The sequence below is a fragment of the Microtus pennsylvanicus genome, chromosome X (assembly GCF_037038515.1).
Source record: "Microtus pennsylvanicus isolate mMicPen1 chromosome X, mMicPen1.hap1, whole genome shotgun sequence".
NCBI classification, from domain to species: Eukaryota; Metazoa; Chordata; class Mammalia; order Rodentia; family Cricetidae; genus Microtus; species Microtus pennsylvanicus.
In genome coordinates, this window is record NC_134601.1 from 312,773 (window position 1) to 331,472 (window position 18,700).

At 41.1% G+C, this 18,700-nt stretch overlaps 1 protein-coding gene across 1 annotated transcript in view; it reads left to right on the forward strand.

Annotated features, from left to right (window-relative positions):
- Positions 1 to 2,397: 2,397 nt before the first annotated feature.
- Stk26 (serine/threonine kinase 26) overlaps positions 2,398 to 18,700 on the forward strand; it is a 55,184-nt gene continuing 38,881 nt past the window's right edge. Inside the window, exons 1-2 of the mRNA XM_075957551.1 lie at positions 2,398 to 2,582; positions 2,696 to 2,846. Coding sequence (XP_075813666.1) covers positions 2,805 to 2,846 — 42 coding nt within the window. The 5' untranslated portion in view covers positions 2,398 to 2,582; positions 2,696 to 2,804. The remainder of the gene's footprint in view (positions 2,583 to 2,695; positions 2,847 to 18,700) is intronic.

Consider the following 18,700-nt stretch of genomic DNA (forward strand, 5'->3'; position numbering starts at 1 on the left):
GCTCCACACATCTAAAATAAAAACACTCATCTCAGTAGTCTAGATCTGAAAGTTTAGTGTTAATTGTCCCGTATTACCACATCATTCTAGGCTAGCATGATGTCATTTCTCTGATACGTTTAGAGCTCACTTGTTTACTAGAATCATATGACATTCTCTTAGGTAGTTATGAAATTTAAGGAACGAGAAAGAACACAGTAGGCCAAAATTGAATGGTACAACATATAAAAAAGTGACCAACTTCAAGTTTAACCAAGAGCAGTGCCTACGAGTTTACCCTGACAACAATACAATAAAATATAGTGTCCCCAGAATACGCCTAACAACATCAGCAAATCATTCTAAGGAAGTGCATTCCCGCAATCAACAAATATTTAGTGAGGATCTACTCTGTGCCATAGAACATTCTAGGCTCTGGGAATACAGCAGTAAACAGCAACAAAGAGCCATCATTCTTGGATAATTTCCATAGAAGAGAAACTGGATCTCTAGGGTTGGTGGGCAAATAAAAGCCCTTCAATGCCTGAGGTAAGAAGAAACAGCAACAATGTGAGCATTGCTTCCATGCACACACAGTAGGATTTGGAAAGTTTGCATGGAACAGCTATGAAGATTGCATGGTGGGTCTAAGAAAGTTCCGTGTCCTTACTTGAGGTGGGTCTTTAGTGATGGAGCTGGAGTCACGTGACTAACTTGAAACCTGATCTAAGAATCATTGTGCCATCTTGTCGTCTCAGATCTCGCTAACAGTGCAAATTCTTGGGCTAACTCTAAACTTGCAGATTCAAAACCTTCACTTTGAAAAGATCCTCTGAGCTCAGCATGGTGGCACCTTTAATCCTGACATTCAGGAGGCAGAGACAGGTGGATCTCTGTGAGTCTGAGGTCAGTCTGGCCTACATAGGGAGTTCCAGGATAGCCAGCGCCACACAGTGGGACCTTGTCTCAAAAACAACAACAACAACAAACAAACAAAAAACAGACAAAAGTAAAGCAAGAAGGAAACTCCTTTGAGACCTCTATGGACATTAAAGTTTAGGTGGCATTGCATGCTTCAGGGCAGGCTAGTGGAAAGTGTGTATTAGACTAGTGAAAAATAGACACTAGATTGGGGCCTACCATTGGGTAAAAATAAAGAACACTTAGAATTGGGGACCTGTGAGTGAGGAAGAGGCAATGCTATTGTTTAATAATCTTCCAAGTAAACAGAAAGCAAACAGAAGGTAGTAAGTAGTCAGGGGGGACCGCGAGGAGAATTCTCTGATGCATCACTTTTTAATTGCAATATCTGAGTCAAATATTTACTTGGCTGAGCCTTTTGCTCTATTTGTTCAATGGGGGAGAAAACAGTGTGACCCAGGTGAGCTCCTGTCACAGTAACTCATTCCAAAACTCAAAGTCTGTACTTTAGGGGTCTCTGGCCCAAAGCGAATGAACTCATTAGTAATAGCTGTGTTGACAGTAAGCAGCTACTTTCCTTAGGGAAAAGTTATAAATGAAGGCTAGCATTTGTGGGGCGTCTACTTAGAGTTTCCACCCAGTGTGTTGGATACACAGCCTCGTAACAAACTGTAAGGTGTGTCCTCATTTTCGTCTGGCACTTGACTGTTAGCCCCTCCTATGTACACAAAAGAGCTTCCCTAGATTCCTGTGAGTGCTACTATTAGCAGTCACTGCTGATTTGGGGTTCCCGAAAAGGGGCTTGCCTTGCTCCTGGAGTTGAGCTTAAGTTGGAAAAAAGGCAGAAGTCGCTACTGTGTATGCTGAATTCAGCTGTCTGTACTGCCAAAGATCTAATCTCGTGCTCCTCGCCTCTGCTATCCTCATTAATTTCTCTGCCAATAGGTGATCCGTTTTCCAATCGCCTGTCTTTTACACACGCAGAAATTGTGAGAAGTTTCAGCCAGGTCATTCCTCAACTGATAGCCTAAGGGAGGGACAGGCTCAGGTTAAAATGACTTACTTGAGGCATGTATAGGGGTAAGAAAGCTGAAGAGCAAGAGGGAAGGAACCTATGGCGTGAAGGAGCAGGTGTCTGGCTTGGTGGCCCCACCCTCGGCCAGGTGGGGGAGCCAAGCAAAACTTTTGCAACTCCAGACCTCTGGAAGGCTACACGCACCCCAGCTCTGCAACGTGGCCTCGTTCATCCGGGTAGCCCTCATATCCCCCACCCCACTCCTCTCTCGCAAACTCTTCTGTTCTTTCTCCAGGCCCAGTCGTATTCCAAGTTTCTCGATCCAGGGCTTCTGCTGCTCCCCCCAAATCCGGAGAGCCTCCTGCTTCTCCGACTCTAGCTACTTTAGCCAAACCCCTTTGCAGCCTGAAGCCTCGGCTCCCCCGACACCGCCCGGCAGCGGGGTGGAGGCAGGGCCAACTGGGGAACCGCCCCCAACCGCCTCCCAGACTAAGCGATCGGGCGGGTTGCTGGGGCGCCTCCACCTCTTCTTCCTAAAGCGGCGAGGCGCAGCCGAGCGGCATCACTGGAGCCCAGGTCCCAGCCACTGCCTCACGTACAGCCCTGCTTTCAGGAAGAGGAGCAGCACCGCAGTTGGCCACGACCTCGGCGGGCGGGCATCTGAGAGGTAAACTGAGTCCCAGGGAGCAGTGCCGCGAACCGCTCACCTCCCAGGAAGGGGGGTGGGGTGGGAGAGTGGAGGCTGCAAGCCACTAACTCCACTTCTCTGCGTCCTTCCAGGCCCCGATCGAGAAGCCTGGGAGAGCAGCCTAGCTACCCCCGTAGGAGGAGCCAGTCTGAGCCCAAGGCGCCACCACCGCAGAAGCAGCGCAAAGTAGCACTCGCCTCCATGGCCCACTCACCGGTGGCTGTCCAAGTGCCCGGGATGCAGGTGAGAAAGCCCAGGCCTCCTCTGCCATCCACGTGACGGCTCCGGAGCCCCGCTCTGGGCACCAGGGACCAGGGGCAGCCACCGGGCAAACCTGAAGGCAGGGCCGGATCCCTCTCCAGGTGACCCCGAAGTAAAGCTCGAGGTGTTTCCTGGCGTCCTGGCTAGAAGGTGCTTTGCACGAGAGAGATTGGGACGACTGGGGCGCGACAGTAAATGGGGGCTGGGGTTGTGGGGAGGGGGGCACGATTAAAAACAGGCCAGAATCTTAGGCACCTGTGCTTGTTGGCTCTTTGATCGTGGCACGGTTGGGGACTGGGGGGTGGGGGGGTGGCCTAGAACTTAACCTAGATGAGACAGAGGCATCTTGGGGTGCGTGGGCTAAAACACCCCAGCGTTGCCCCTCGCTCTACACACACAGAAGTTGGGGCGGAGCGAGACCAGGAGTGGTGGTGGCATTGAATTGGGTTCTTCCTGTGTGCAGAGAGAGAAGAGCTAGATGACTTTTTTCATCTCTTGTGCCACTTAAAGGCAAACTTGTATCTCGCTCCCCCACCTGGCCCAGGGGATAGTGCTGAGAGGAACGCAGGAGCCTATTCTGAGTACCTGGGTGATGACTTCCCAGGCCCATCTCCCTGTCTCTGATAAAGTGCTGAGCACATGGGTTGAAGCTTTTGTCCAGTGCAAAGGACTACTACTGAGTGGGACCCAACTTCTTATTCGAAGTCTGTGCAGTTTCCCTCATTATATTATAATTTTATTAGACAAAAGCTATGTCAACAGTCTTTCTACACATCTTGTTTATTTTTTAAACCACTATAATATTTTAAACCATTTACATTTGACCCCTGCCACACGGTAGCTTAAACAACCCCTTCATGAATAATGGGTCAGAGGCTAAAAACACTGAAACGGATTCCCTGTGATCTTCTAAATATGCTAAGCCAAACAAACAAACTTTTTTTTTTCAAGTTAGAAAATGTCTGGAACTTTTGCATAGCTTATGCTTCTAGTAGGAATCAAAACTTTGGGAACTGGAGATTCATTTTACTGCTTGCTGCATGCGATTCAGCTTTTGACTTGGAAATTGGTCTCGTTTTACCCATGATCACAATGGTGATTTAAAAAAAAAATCCTTTCTCCTCAAAGGGGCCATTTGTGTAGGACATACAGCTTCCCTGAATTTAGAGCAGGTCTCAGTCGAGACTCAGGAAGTTTGCCTATATTTAATAAAATTACAGAAGGGGAGGGAAAGAGATGTGAAATAGGAAATAGTAGGGCTTTTTATGGTATTAATCCATTTAAGCTTTTCCCAGGGCCCCCAACTTTTTTCTCGTGGTTCTCCTGGAACTAGCTCTCTTTCCCCTAACTACTCTGCCCCGCACCCATTCATTCAGTTCTACCTTTGGTTGTTGCTGGTGAAGCAGACATTTGCAATAGGAGCTACGGTTTTGCTCTGTTTGATCTGGAACACAGTGTGAACTTTCCCCTGCCTGCTCTTCTTGCTATGATGTGGAGAAGTAGAGCTTTACATATATGTTTGTCGCGCGGGGACTCCACGCTTCTTTCTCTATCCATTGTGTGCAGGCGCCCGCCTGCTCGCATCCTCACTGGTACCCCCTCATTCATCAACTCTGTGATTCTGGGGGACTCTGTGTGCTCAGGAGAAAATGGTTTCTGGTCTTTATTTCATTTGTCTTGACTTTATTTGATTTATGTGGTTTCTGGTCTTTATTTAATTTGTCTTGACTTTATTTGATTTAGATGGTTTACGAACTGCTTGCTGTTCAGCATTTTTGTATTGCTCCTTGCTTTGTTTAATTATCTAAGCTGGTTATTTCTTGGGTTTTCGGTTCTTAAGGTGGGTCAAAATGGGAATCACATATTTGAAATGATCAACTTTGCCTCGCATGGTATGCCTTCTCAAAGTTGCTGTTATTTTGTCAGACTGTGGTTGCACAGGGCAGGCATCCCATTTTTAGCCAAGACACAATGATTGTTGATTTGCTACCCTCTCCATCTAAATGAAACAGCAAATTCTGAAATTATTTCCATTTTTCTTTCTAGATGTGGTTCTGAAGTGCTTGCTGTAACATAAAAAACAACAACAAAAACTTTTTCCGTACTTGAAATTATACAGTGACCTAAAAAAATTCACAGCATTCAGCATGACCCTTTAGCCTAGAGTATTTTTGTTTTCTTTTGCAAAACTATGATGTGGAAATATATCCTGGGATCATCATAGTCTCCTAGAGTTTTGATAGAGTTAGGAACAAGCAACTTTTAGGTTGCTTAAGTAGTAAGAAGACTTGATTTTGCCATGTGTTCTTTAAATTAATGTGGAATATTTCCCCAAATCAGGGTGAAGTGACTGACCAGCCTGTACGTTTTTAACTGTTTATGTTGGAGAGTTTTGAAGATTGTTGGGAAAAATTAGTTTTCCAGAAATTAAAAGCAAAATTACATTCCCCACGATGTTTTTCTCCCTTTGAGGAGTGATGAGGAGCAGAAGCCAAGCTACCTGCTCTGTCACTTAAGATTCCGCATTGCAAACTTTTCAGACGAAGACATTTCTGTTGCCACTGGTTTAAAATAGAAAAGAAACTTGGAGTGAAGGAAGAAAACTCAGGATTTGGTCCAATTCAAACTCATCCTTTATGAAATTAGTTCCTCAAAATTTGGGTTGTTACTTCTCAGTACTGTACTAATAATGAACGTTTTTGTTCTGTTACACTCAACGTCTAGGATATGACTTTTCATATTTAACTTGTGCATTTTTTAAAGTTTGTAACTAAAGGAATTTTCCATCCAGGAACTGTACTCTTGAACCACATTTAAAGTACAACCTTAAAAAAAAACCCAATAAACCTGTTTCTTTCCACCCAAATATTTACTCTTCAGTGATTTAAAACCTGTTTTTGTCTTTAAAGTTGTCAGTTAAAAAATGACATTTGAAAGTTTAAGATATTTCCCTTAAAGCTTGTATTAGTGTTTTTATCGAACTGTGGAAATAAGCCTTGAAAGTATAGTCTTGCATTAGTGTTTTTAAACAAATATGCAAAAGCAATTTTCAGTCTTTCATAATGTTTAGGTAAGAGAAAAAAAGTTAGATGTTCAACTGAGCATGAGTTACTATGTTTGTTATGCTTTGTGCTATGTCTCTCACTAGCAAAACAAATTTGCTTACTTATAGAATTCTAAAATTAGCTCTTCTGTACCTTTCCATGTGAACGGGATAGTGCAGCTTAACAGTGGCTGTTTGAGATACCAATGGAAATGGAATTTTCGTATTAATAAATACTTTGAGAACTTTTAACTAGGGAGTAAAAAGCATTACCTGTCACTGGTGAACCCAGTAGTGGCTTCTAGGAAGGACCAAAATAGAAATATATGACCCGCCCTTAAAGAACTATCAAGCAATACGAAGTCTGTAATCTTACCTCTCTAAGTATAAAAAGAGGTTATGAATAGAAGAGTTGAAGACTTTCGGAAGGTCAGTTGACCCTACAGTATTGTTAAGACTTAGGATAGACATTTCCAAATGAAGAAACACTCTTAGCTAAGGTATAACCAAGGGCCTGCCTGCATGTTTAAACATACATGCACACATGCACATACACCTTCTTTGAGAGTGGGATAAAATCATTGGGGTGAGATAAAGTTTTTCTCTAAAGAAATAATAAATGATAATTTTGGAAAACGGAGTGAGGCCGGATCATGGTGGCCTTTGAATGCTAGGGAAAGATTTAAGCATTTGAAATAGCCTCGCACATTTCTTGATAATGGTACTCAATAACCACAACTATGTATAGGGGAGAAAACTCCATATTGGATGAACGAATGTACTGAGGAATTACAATATTTAAGTCAGTTTGATCTGCAGAGGCTCTTTTGGTAGGACAGTCATAACTATGCAGATAAAATGGATCTTTTATTAACAGGTTGCCTGGCATATCTCTGGGTAGCTTAAAGAAAAAAGACATGGCCTGACTTAATAATTAGTTGCAGGGGGAGAAGTGATACAAGTACAGTAGCTGGAGGAAATAAGAATGTAATACAGACGAGGCGGACCTGGCAGGAAGCCGATGATTTCTGTTCCATGCATGTGAATTTGGAAGTAGCAAAGGGATGACACCATACAAAGTCCAACATAGGGTTAGAGATGCAGAACTGGAGTCTTAGCTCCTCAGTAACGATTTACTGAGTGTCTCCTATGTGACCCAGCATTTTACTTGAAGATAAAAAGACGGAGAACCTTTGAGATGAAAGCGGGTCATAACATCAGTGAGACTGTGGAAGTGAAGGCCCTTGCGGGACAGGAAACACAGGTGGTCAGTGAAGATGCATGCGAGGATGAGAAAATCTGGCAAGATAAAGAGGGAGTGATTAGTTGGGACAAAATCTTTAGTAACTGTCACCCAGAAGCCTGAAGTGAAGAGATGACTTGTGGTACCAGATTCCAGTATGTGGTGGTGTTGTCTCCTCATTTCTTTCTCATTGATCAGTCAGCTTTGCTGTGTGTCGTAGCAAGAGGTTGGAAGCATGACCTTGAACTTGGGAACCCTGTGTTGAGTGGTTGAAACTGAAGCATTAGGTAAAATGACAATAGCTGGAGCAAAATAATCCGAGCCAACTTTATCTTGGAGGAGGAGGAGTAGGTGCAATTTGAAGGCTCCACACTAGGGTCTGTAGGCTGGGGGATATTGGGGGAAAGTAAATGGGAATTGGGCAGAGTATAGCGTGTGATGTAAACGGTACAGAGGCTCTAGAAATGGTACTTGAATAAAGAAGGCCCCCCACGCACTTCCCATTCTTGAGCCATAGGAAATGAGAGCTTATAATTTGCCTGGTGTTTAGGAGCCAGTGAGCATTGTGGTGCTGTATTTTTTTATTCTTCCTTTTTTTTCGGTTTAAGGTCATCTTTATTTATGCAATTATGCTCTCATCCCTTTAAAATGCCAAAGATTACATAAATGTTCACATATGCATAAAATGGTTGAAAACTACACAAAGCTGTTAACACTATTACCTCTGAGAAGTTGTTAAGGGGATGAGAGTAGAGAAACTTATTTTAAAAACCTCCTGTGCTCGCTTCTTTTTTTTCCCCTGAGAATTACTTGGTTTTGCTTCTCTTTGCTTTGTGGGGGGTTTCGTTCAACTCACTGTGGTTCACAGAGTAGGATTAGCTAGTCTGATTTTGTGCGACTCCCTTAATTTTACCCATTAGGAAATGGATCCAGAAAATGGAATGGCTTATTCAGACACAGCCTGTACTAGTCTGAATCTGCCTTTCTTTTACCTAACAACCTTGTACAAATTGTCTCCAAAATTGGGAATAATAAAAGCTGCATTTTTTTTTTTGCCTCAGTGAGAGCTTGTTATGATGGAGTTATCTGTGGAGTATACTTGGAGCTCTCTTTGGCTTGATACCCTCCTTTTCTTTTCAGTGAAACCAAATCCTGACCACTCCACTGCCCCCAGTCAGATCCAAGCCCTATGCTCCGTTTCCCTTATTTTCTACCTTGGGCTACTCTCGATAATAGCTCTAAACTCAGTTTAACTACTTCCCACCAAGCAATCCTATTTGATCTGCTGTGTTAGTTCCAATTCATTAATCACTGCTTGGCCAAACCTTACCTGACTTTTCAGGTCCCAATCTTACTTTCTCTATGGACTTCCTGAGAATGTACCAAGCTGAAGAACCTTCCATTTTCACACAATTTGTGTCTACTGTCAGAAGCAGACAGTGCCCAATTTATATCCTGTCTTCAATTTTCTTTGAATGTGTTTGTTTGAGCTAAAGAGATGTTTCAGTCAGTGGGCAAAGTCTTTGTCACCAGAGGACTTCAGTTCACAGTCCAGCCCCACATGAATACCTGGTGGCTCTGACTGTCTGTGATGTGAACAGCGTTTGGGATGAGCATAATATACATATGGAAAAGTAAATAAGCTGTGTGTGTCTCCAAAGCTAGGTTGTAGATTGTTGAAGCTCTGGACCACTCCTTTTACTTTTGTTTATACCATTATCTAGGAGCTTTTACATAGATAAAATAAAAATATAAATGATAGTTATTAAAAATACATCCATGAGTCTTTATACATAGAGTTGGCAACAAACGTACTATAGACTATTTCTGCCTTTTAACTTTCTGGCTGATTTTGAAGTAAGTTGTGGAATGCTTATGTTGTGTGGTCCATGTGGGCAGTAGAGACTTTGCATTCGTTGAAATGATTTTGGCGAATACTATAATATGTAAGCGTGATGTAGTTCAGAACAATTCAGCTATCCACAGTCTGACACTGTTATCCGCTTGTCGTCCATGTCTTTGTGAGAAAATGAGAGTCTCGTGGATTTCCTTCTAAGTGGGACTGATTTCTGATTTCAGGCAAACTTTTGTCTTTGGGGAAAATGGCTTCCTCTGTCTTCATCTCTTCGCTTTGCCTTTTCATTTGAGCTGCCTTTCCGTTGCCCCTGTAGGATTGGTGGGTGATTAAGCCCTCACACCCTCTTTGCATCTTTGATCTGTTCTCCTGTTGCCTATGCTACTTTCTGAGGCTTCTTTATTTCCTAAACCCAGCTATCACATTTGAATTTGATAGTTTCATCCATATCAATGTATTTTTAAAAATATTTATTTTTATGTGTGTGAATGTTGGCCTGCATGTATGTAAACGTGTGTGTACCACATGTGTGTCTGCTGTTCAAAGATGGTAGATTCCCTGGAGTTAAAGTTGGTAGAGCCTCCACATAGGCGTTGAAAACCAATGGGAACCAGGGTTCTCTGAGAGAGTAGCAAGTGCTCCTAATTGCTGAGTCCTTTCTTCCTCCTGTATTAAGGCTGTTTAGACTGAGAGTTCAGTGTGTGGAATCTCTTGTAATAGTCACATTTTACAGGGACTCATGACAACTAAAAGGAAATTTCATAGTAGAGTTTCAAGCATCTTGGTACTACTTTTTGATTGAGTTGTGTCTTCTGAAAGAGTGGTGGTACAGCTGATTGTATTTGTTGCTAGAAAAGGGAATTCAGAGAATTAAAACTAACATCATTATTAGGTGTGATGCAACAAACTCCTTTTCATTTCTCATAATTAAGACTCAAGGTCTTCCTATGCACATATAAAACAATGTTTTTGGAGGAATGTCATGAATTTTATTAGTATTTACCTATTCATTTAATTTCTGCAGCACTTATGATAGAACTCATGGCCGTCTGCATGATGTGTGCTCTAGAATTGAGCTACATTGCCAGCTCCTAATTTTAAAATAAACAATAATTAATAAAATATCCACGGCTAAAATTTTCAACTCATGTTAGATACATATTTCTTATTTGGTCATCTGCCTCTTTAAGTAAAGTATTGTGTTCATAGAAAGCAGATATTTAAGATAATAACTAATTCCCCATTAAAACTCTTATGAAATAAAAGGAGCGATTGAAGGAAAATGCCTTCAAAATGGAATTTAAATGTAGAAGGCTGTCATCGTAGCCCTGGCTGACTGTCTTCCCCAACCTTCACTACAACAGGCTAATCACCTGATACGAATGTTTAGAAAAACAGGCAGGCTTATTTCCACAGCAAGTCCTGTACTCTATTCCTGCCTGCCTCCTCGTAACATCTCAGCAAACACATCCCTACTGGGGCTGGAGAGAAAGGTGCAGGATGCTGCCAAGGATGCTCCTTAGCCTTCTCTGGACTTGTTCCAGCATTCCCCTGACAGCAGCCTACTTCCTTTTCATCTCCTTCATTTCTCCTAAGATCGTGGATTTGAATGATTCATATCCCCAAATGTTAGATTAGCCATTAGAATGGCATACTTTTAGATACTCTGGCAAAATTAGAACACAATTGCGGTTCATACTTCCTGAGCCTTAGGGGAAAAACTGTAGACAGCTTAGATGAAAGAGATGAAAGATTTGTAAACATGCGTGTGTATTCCCCATCCCCCCCCCACAGCATCAGTCACAGTGCCTAGTAGATGCTAGACAAGGGTTAGACCGTGGAGCTACATTCCCAGCCTCTGATTATGTTTTCACTGCTCAACTTCTACCTATTTGATCAAGTTCCTTTCCTGAAGTGTTGTCGAGAAAACAAGGTGCCATGGTTTTGTGCTTTCATCATAGAAAATGTCTACAGAAAAAAGAAAAAAAAGCTTTTCAACTCTTTCTCTGTGGCCCTTGGAACAGGGATTGTGTGTTGATGGTGTTTTCCCTTTTGGTGCACCACCCATTAAGGAGAAAGTTAGGGGGATCTGTAAAACCATTCTGACTTAAAATTCAAAGCACCGAAATAAGTGAGGTTGAAATCAACCATGATGACTTTAAAAATGTGCTTTTTAAAGAACAATAGGGTGTCCCTCCAAAGAATAACTGTTGCTTTGGATTCTAGGAGCAGCTTCCTAGCATCAATGTAATGAAGTTTCAGGGGAATTTGAAATGTACGCTGCCCTGGATGTGTTCCGTCATTTCAAAGTATGCTGGTGAATTACTCTACCAGATTTCAACAGTGCCTGGTAACATAATCCTAGGAGTGGATTTTTGGCAGGTGGAGGAAATGCTTCAAGCATCTAGAAGCACCCAGAGTTTTCTTTGAAAATGCATTTTTGAGCTGCTCTGTTCCAGCGTTTTCTTTTAAAAAATAATTCCCTCCCCTAGATTTCCATTAAACCACTGGATTTGGGGCATATCACTTTACAGCATGTCTATTAAGCTAGGCTTAGCTATTTGATGCAGTAGCGTTTGAATAACAGAGTAACAGGTGATGGGGGAGGGGTGAGCAACATACATAATCAGGTGGGGTGTGGGGTGGGTGTGATTGATGCAAGGAAATTGGAAGAAGCTGAACCAGTCGAAACCATTAAGTCAGAATTTCTTCCCAAACCCTCTGCCTGCTAGAGCTGGGAAAGTTCTTGGATTCCTCCGTCTCAATTTCCTGCTGCCTGCCTTAACTTTAAGCAGAAGCACAAAAGAAACCAACCAGGAAAGCATGCACACATGCTACTAAGTATGGCGATAGAAAGTAGAACTTTGACCTCTTGTGGTTAAAAGAGACTATAGTCAGAGTGTCTAGCCGCCCTGCGGAAAGAAACATTTTTCAGATGTATGCTTTTAAATGCTACTGACCCCATGGGGAAAAGGGTTAGCAAACTCATTAGCTCAGTCCTATTTACTTCTCCAGTTTACATCCAAATCCTTTTGTTTGAAATGAGCTCAGAGCCTTCCTATGTGCCACCCAGTAAATGGTAATATATCAGACCTTCCCATGCTGGGCTGTGCTGCCCCAGGTTTAATGTTTTTCTATCCTCACTCTTCAAGAAGTAACTGGTTCTGAACTCAGGTAGAAAGGCGTTATCAGGTCTTTCCAAAGCTTCTTTTGATTAGGGCATAGGACTTTGTGCTCATCGTTTGAGACAGCAAACACAAGAGATTTTTCTGACTTCAAGAAGGTCGTAAACTAGAATGACATTGAGAAATTTGACAAGGCAGATTGAAACCAATGCATGCTAAATGATATAGCCTCTGCTACAGACGCGTCCCGGAGAAGATAGATTATGTAGAATACTGCCATTTAGAAAAAAAAAAAGAAGTTCACAAAAGAAGAAATGCGTACATCAGAGGTTTGAGGTAGGTACTAGTTAAAATGAACTGTTTGGGACACGTTATACAAAGCTTTGAATGGCAGACTGAGACATTTATTTACTTGGTTAATCTTTAGTCAGTTATCAAAAGTTATTTAGCAAGATGAGTGTTTGTTTGGAAGTTCGCTTAAAACTTCAAAAATATGCAGGAGGCTGGATGGAGATAGGAAAGGTCTGAAGGCTTAAGTTGAAAAGTGTTTGTTCTAAGGTAGTGGTTCTCAACTTCCCTAATGCTGTGACTCTGTAATACAGTTCCTGGTGTTATGGTGATCCTCAACCAGAAAATTATTTTCGTTGCTAATTCATAACTGTAATTTTGCTGCTGTTATAAATCATAATATAAATATTGGATATGCAGGATATCTGATATGCAACCCCCATGAGAGGATCATTTGACCCCCCTAAGGGGCCAAGGCCCACAGGTTGAGAACTACTTATCTAGGACAATGAAGGGCAAATTCCAGCCTGCTACGAAACCACCTGGAGGGGTTGTTAAAAGCAAGGCTGGTCCCATCCCTTCCATTTCTGATTCTGGAGGTCTGAGGTGGACTCTGGGAATTTACACGTCTAATAAGTTCTCAGCTGTTCTGTTGGTTTGGAGACTCTTCTGAGCACCACTCAAGGTGTTTACAGACCTTGGTGACTAATTGAATGTGGGAATTGGAGAAGCATAATGAGAAGGTCAAGAATCAGATGTCCAGCTGAGTCTTGAAGAGAATCCGCCGAAGGCCAGATTTGAAGTGCTGGTTCACACAGCCAAGCAGAAGCAATCATTAGCCAGCTTGTTCGGGAGAGAAAATGGAAACAGGGAGGGAGCTGATAGAAGATAAATGTGTGGGAGATGAAAACAAGATTTCCAGCTATCCCTCCAAGGATGGGAACACAACTGTGTCCGAGTTCTACAGCTTCGGAACCAACCAACCAACTGAACAACAACCTCCCACTCCATCTGTGACTTCTTTCCTCCCTCCAGGTATGTTTGCATCTTAGAGAATGCCCATTGTCATTGTATTGATCATCGACTCATGCGTGCTCTAAGTAAAGAATTTCTATTTTTATCTATCAATTGATAACTTAGATTTTGTTATATATAGTATATATATATTTAACTTTTATATGGGAAAATTTTTTTCACTTAGTGACAGTTTTTAATGAGCCTGGTGTCAACCTAACTGGTTTCAATGGTGCCATGTCACAGAACATCCGCCCTCTGGGTAATTCTTTAGGTGGGAAATTCTTGCAAATAGCAACTTTCTGTTGAATTCTGATAGCATGCCCAGCATGGTTCTGTGCTTTCTGTAGTAAATAGCTCAGCAGATTCTCTTAGTTAGGATGCAAGCACTCATTAAGAACATAAAATCTGGTTAAAATGAGGTAAAAGGCCATGATTATAAATGCCAATATTTTCCCCTAAATCGGAGATTTTTAAAGCCCTTCCACAATTTTCATAAACAGTATCACTTTTCGTTATTCCGACCCTCCTGCGGCTTGCTGTTGTACACCTTCCTACCTACATGGACCTCATCAATCAAACAAACTGAGTCTAATGTATCTAGGCTGCTATTAGAAAAATGTTTATTCATAATCATGCCACTCTGAAGCCAACTTGTGATTAAATATGTAAATTTCCGGAAGAGAGAGGAAGTTAATTCTGAATCATTAAGGAAATATCAAACTACTTTCTAAATGGCCTTTCTGCCTTGTAACACATTCCCTAGACCTGCCAGGTTAGTATGTTAGCACTTGCCAACAGGTACCATGTAGGAAAACCAGAGTCAAGTTCAAACAGAGTATTAGAACTGAAAACAAGGGAAGCAAATATTTAATGAGTTTGCAGACTCCGAACAATGTGGACAAACTTGATTACCCACTGTGCCAGTTTTGTATTAGATCATTTTCCAATTTCTAAAATGAACACAAGTTAACAACAACAACAAAAAAGAATCCATCCTTCAGAAATAAAAATTGACCACCCATGATATCCCAAACAGCACATACAACAATTTCTCTTAAAGTATTTTAATCTATGTTTATTCATCATTAGAATCAACCCATATAATCAGCTATTGTCCCTTTATATAATACTGTTTCTTAAACTGTAAAAGTCTGGTTACCCTATCTATACCCCATGCTTTAGTGAACATCCATTAACGAGAGTCAAGATTGTTAACTTTAATTTGTGTTGGTGAAAATGATTGATGGATGCAGCATACATGTATATATACATACATGTATACATATGTATACATTTACATGTACAAGGGTACTGCACAGGAAATAGAGTTTTGTATTTGAAAACACTTTATTTAAAAAAGAAGGCTCAGCATAAAGTGGACAGAAGATGACATGGTTCCTAAGTTCAAGAAACAGACAAATACGACTTGATAATGACATTTAAGAAGGTCTGCACTTAATGGCAGGAAATGAAGGTTCTGGAAAAGTGTATTTGTGAAAATCTGTGGCATTCCTGTTGCTAGCAAATGTTTCTGACATTTGGAAAAAAAATCTAGAGAACGCAGACTGCCATTTAGAATGTTCCCTGTAAGGTAGGGCGTCTGTTTATTCCTACCTCTGCTGAGATGCTGGACACTTCATTGTGACGCATGGTAGTTACACTTCCATCGTGCCTAGTTCTTCCTTCCTCATTTTGTTCTCTTGCTATTTAAACTCCCATGATTCTTACAGAAATTGAGCGCACCTCAGTCTGTTCCATACAGATCATGAGAATTGACTTTGAAGGAAATTCGATGCCAGTGTTAAGCAGTTTTAGAGAATTAGAATTGAACATTACGTGGGATTACATTTATCAAGATTTCCGATAGTCTCCTTAATTTCTCCCATAGAACAGTCTTACAGAGAATCGTTGCATTGAAGGAGCAGCCTTTGATAAACACAAATCCATTCACCTGTTAGTAAAATCAGAGGTCCTGGGCAGTATGCAAATGATTTGTAGCTGTCACTGTCCAAGCTAATTCTGAAGCTAAATGTATTACCGATGTTTCACACTATGGATTCTAAGGTGAAGGTTACTGAGAATGGAGGGAACCAGATAATGGAGTCTGACTCAGTCACGAACAGAATCTTGTACCAGGAAGCTGCTTTTTCTTCCAACTATTTATTTCGTTATGAAAAATGGTGACTGTCACTGAAAGATCTTTTTTTTTTTTTTTACTCTGCCACCACCTTCCCAAAGGGCACATAAAATGAAAATGTGGGTTTCAAGTTGTTAAGGATGACTCAGTTTTGAGACTTCAGTATAGATGACACCTCCACGGTCGTCTTTTGGGACTGTGATCTCTCATACTAGCACGTGAAAAAGCTATTCCCTTTCTTGCTCTGGGTTGCCTATCTTCTGAGGTTCAGGCATCGTTTTTGGAAGCCCTGCTTAGGGGAGGTAGCATTTCCTAATACCAGAGGATTACTGCTGTCTCCTGAGCAAACAGAAAATATAGGGGAAGTAAAACGGTGCTGGACTCAGGGAGCACAGAAGGACAGTGTTTCCAAGGAAGAGGAAAGTAGTCTTTTGCTTCAAAGACAGAGAATTTTGTCTATCTATTTTTTAAGAATGGGAAATTTCCCTACTTTCTGCAGAGTGGAGAAAAAGCTAACAGAAAAGGAGACTGAGGAGGTAATAGTAATTCTTTTTCTAAATGTTCTTATGGCTTCTGTGATGAAAGTTATATTTGCATAATTGATTTGTAATTACAAGAAATATCTGTAATGAGAATTGGGGGCGGGGGGCTTGAGATCAAGCTTGTGAAAGATTGGGAGGATAAGTGATGACAATGGGGTGGTGATTTTAGCTGCTTTTCTAATTAAGATGTGCAAGTTTAGTTGTATGCATATTGATCTAAATAATTGCTTCTAGATACCTGTAATCATTTTCGGTGGTCCTATCCCCATGTCTTATTTTCTGCAGACCCACTGTCCGCACCTAAAGGCATACTTTGTATTTAAGCAAGGAAAGATGCCAGAATAGCATGGATTTCATTTAACTCATTCGGACTGCTGTTTTGTGTGGAGGAAGGACAAAAGAATGAGTCTCACTTTCAAATGATTGGGCTTAATATAATGGTTACATTTTCAATAGGCTCTGACATTTAAGGTCTCCCTGGAGAAGGGATTAGAATAGTTATTTGGCGTGCTTCAAGATGGAAGACCATCTCTAATTTACTTTGAAATAAGTTTGCATAATGACTGTTTGATTTGTGTTTTGGCTGAGAAAAGAGTTCAAGCTGTAGTTACCAGGTTTTGTTTGGGGTTTTTTGTTTGTTTGCTTCTGGATTGTTTTCTCCCTAGGAACACCTAATGGATATTGAATATTCCATTGTTTTTATTACTGATTTAAGTCTGCAATAGTTTAGAAGGTATAAATGTCTTCATTCTTTGCAGAAATAAAAAGAAAAAGAAAACAAAACTAAGCCCACTTGTTTATCCTAGGGGTTTCAGTGCCGGCTTCAGATCTGGGACAGAGAAAGTTCTTTCCTGTTGCTCACCTACATTCTTCTCTCAAGCTGGATAACAAGAAGCATTTTAATCTGATTGCTCGGTCGTATATTTTTTTTTTGATGACAGTTTGACATCCAATTACAATGTCAGGGATCAAAATTCTAGTTGATAGATAAGGCGCAGTTTCCGATTTGCCAAAGTACTCTGTTAGCTGAAAAGATGTGTTCATTGTGAAAAAATATTCTCGCTTAACATAACCAAATATTTCCCAAGCTTGAGAACTGGATTTTTTTTAACATCAGGAGGTCAGTAAATTGTTTCCTCTTACCCATGAGGCTGGAGAACGCAGTGCAGTCTGTTTTCCTATGCTCTAGCATCTGCTACACTACGATATAAGGAGACTGCCCCAATGACTCTCCAGGTACGAGTTTGTGGGGAGTAGGAATTAGGACCGAGACATTGTTGCTGTTGGTTCATTTTAGTGGGTTTTGTTTAGTTTCTTCTGCTTTAGTTAATTTGGTTGTGACACAGAATCTTGAAACATAGCTCAGGATGGCCTGGGACCTGTAGCACGTCTCCTGCCTTAGCTTTCCAAGAGCTGGGATTACATGCCTGATGCATCATATCTGGCTTAGTTTTTATTTGTACATCAGGGCAATATTCAAGTATTTATATATTGGAGAGTCTGGATTCCCATTCCAAATAAACTTTGATTGAGATGTGAGGTATTTTCTGTGAAAGCAGTTTATGTACAGCTTATGTTTTGACTGAGAAATCAGTTTTCTACTAAGAGGTATATATAATGTTTGCCTTGCAATTGAGACAAAGGAACGGGGCTTGAAATTGGACAATTTTGCATTCTCCCTTGGTAAATATTTATAAATGACTGTGTATTTGGTTTTGTATTTTTGAGGCAAGGTCTAGCACTATAGCCCAAGCTGGTCTCTCATTCACAATTCCTGTGTCTACTCCTCCTGAGTGCCTTACCATGCCCCAGTCCTTGACTGTATTTTTAAAACATTTATCATTCACCTTAGGGTGGAGCTTTTGGAACTTTCTCAAGTAGGACTTGGTTATCTGAATCACGAAACAAGAAAGGTCCCGATTTTCCTTTGAAGGACACATGACTAAGGCTAATTCTCTTTGCACTCTAGAGCAGTTATGATTGTGTGTGTTTGTGTGTGTATGCGTGCGCACACATGTGCACACGCCCGCACACACACACTTAACATATAGTGGATTCCTGATGGCAACAGTTAGCACACTATAGCTGAGAACCAAATTCTGCCTGCAAAACAAAATAATATTAATACTTGCAATAGTAATAAAAATGAATATAGCCATGCTGGGGATGGAAGCAAGTACATGCTTGGGAAGCATTTTAACACTGAACTCTGTCCCCAGGCAGGAAGAAAAAGATGATCCTTGTTATGTTTTTAGAAAAGAGTTTATAAATATGGCACTCGGGGACTGCAGGCTTCATTTGACTCACAAAGCCTCTTTTAAGAAAACGTTTCCCAGCTCTGCCTTAGGACCTTGACCCCAATGAGAATTGCTGATCTAGAGAAAGTAGGGTTTTATATCGTTTCCTATAAAGGTAGACGTATAGTGTGAAAATTAAGTTTTCTGTTTGCCGTACACCTGATTTATATGCAGCCCTATTATTAAAATGAACCCAAGGAAATGCCTCAGATGATAGTAAATGTATACTTATTTTCTTCACTTCTTCAAGATAAATTTTAGCCACTGAAGAATATAGAAAGTTGGATTG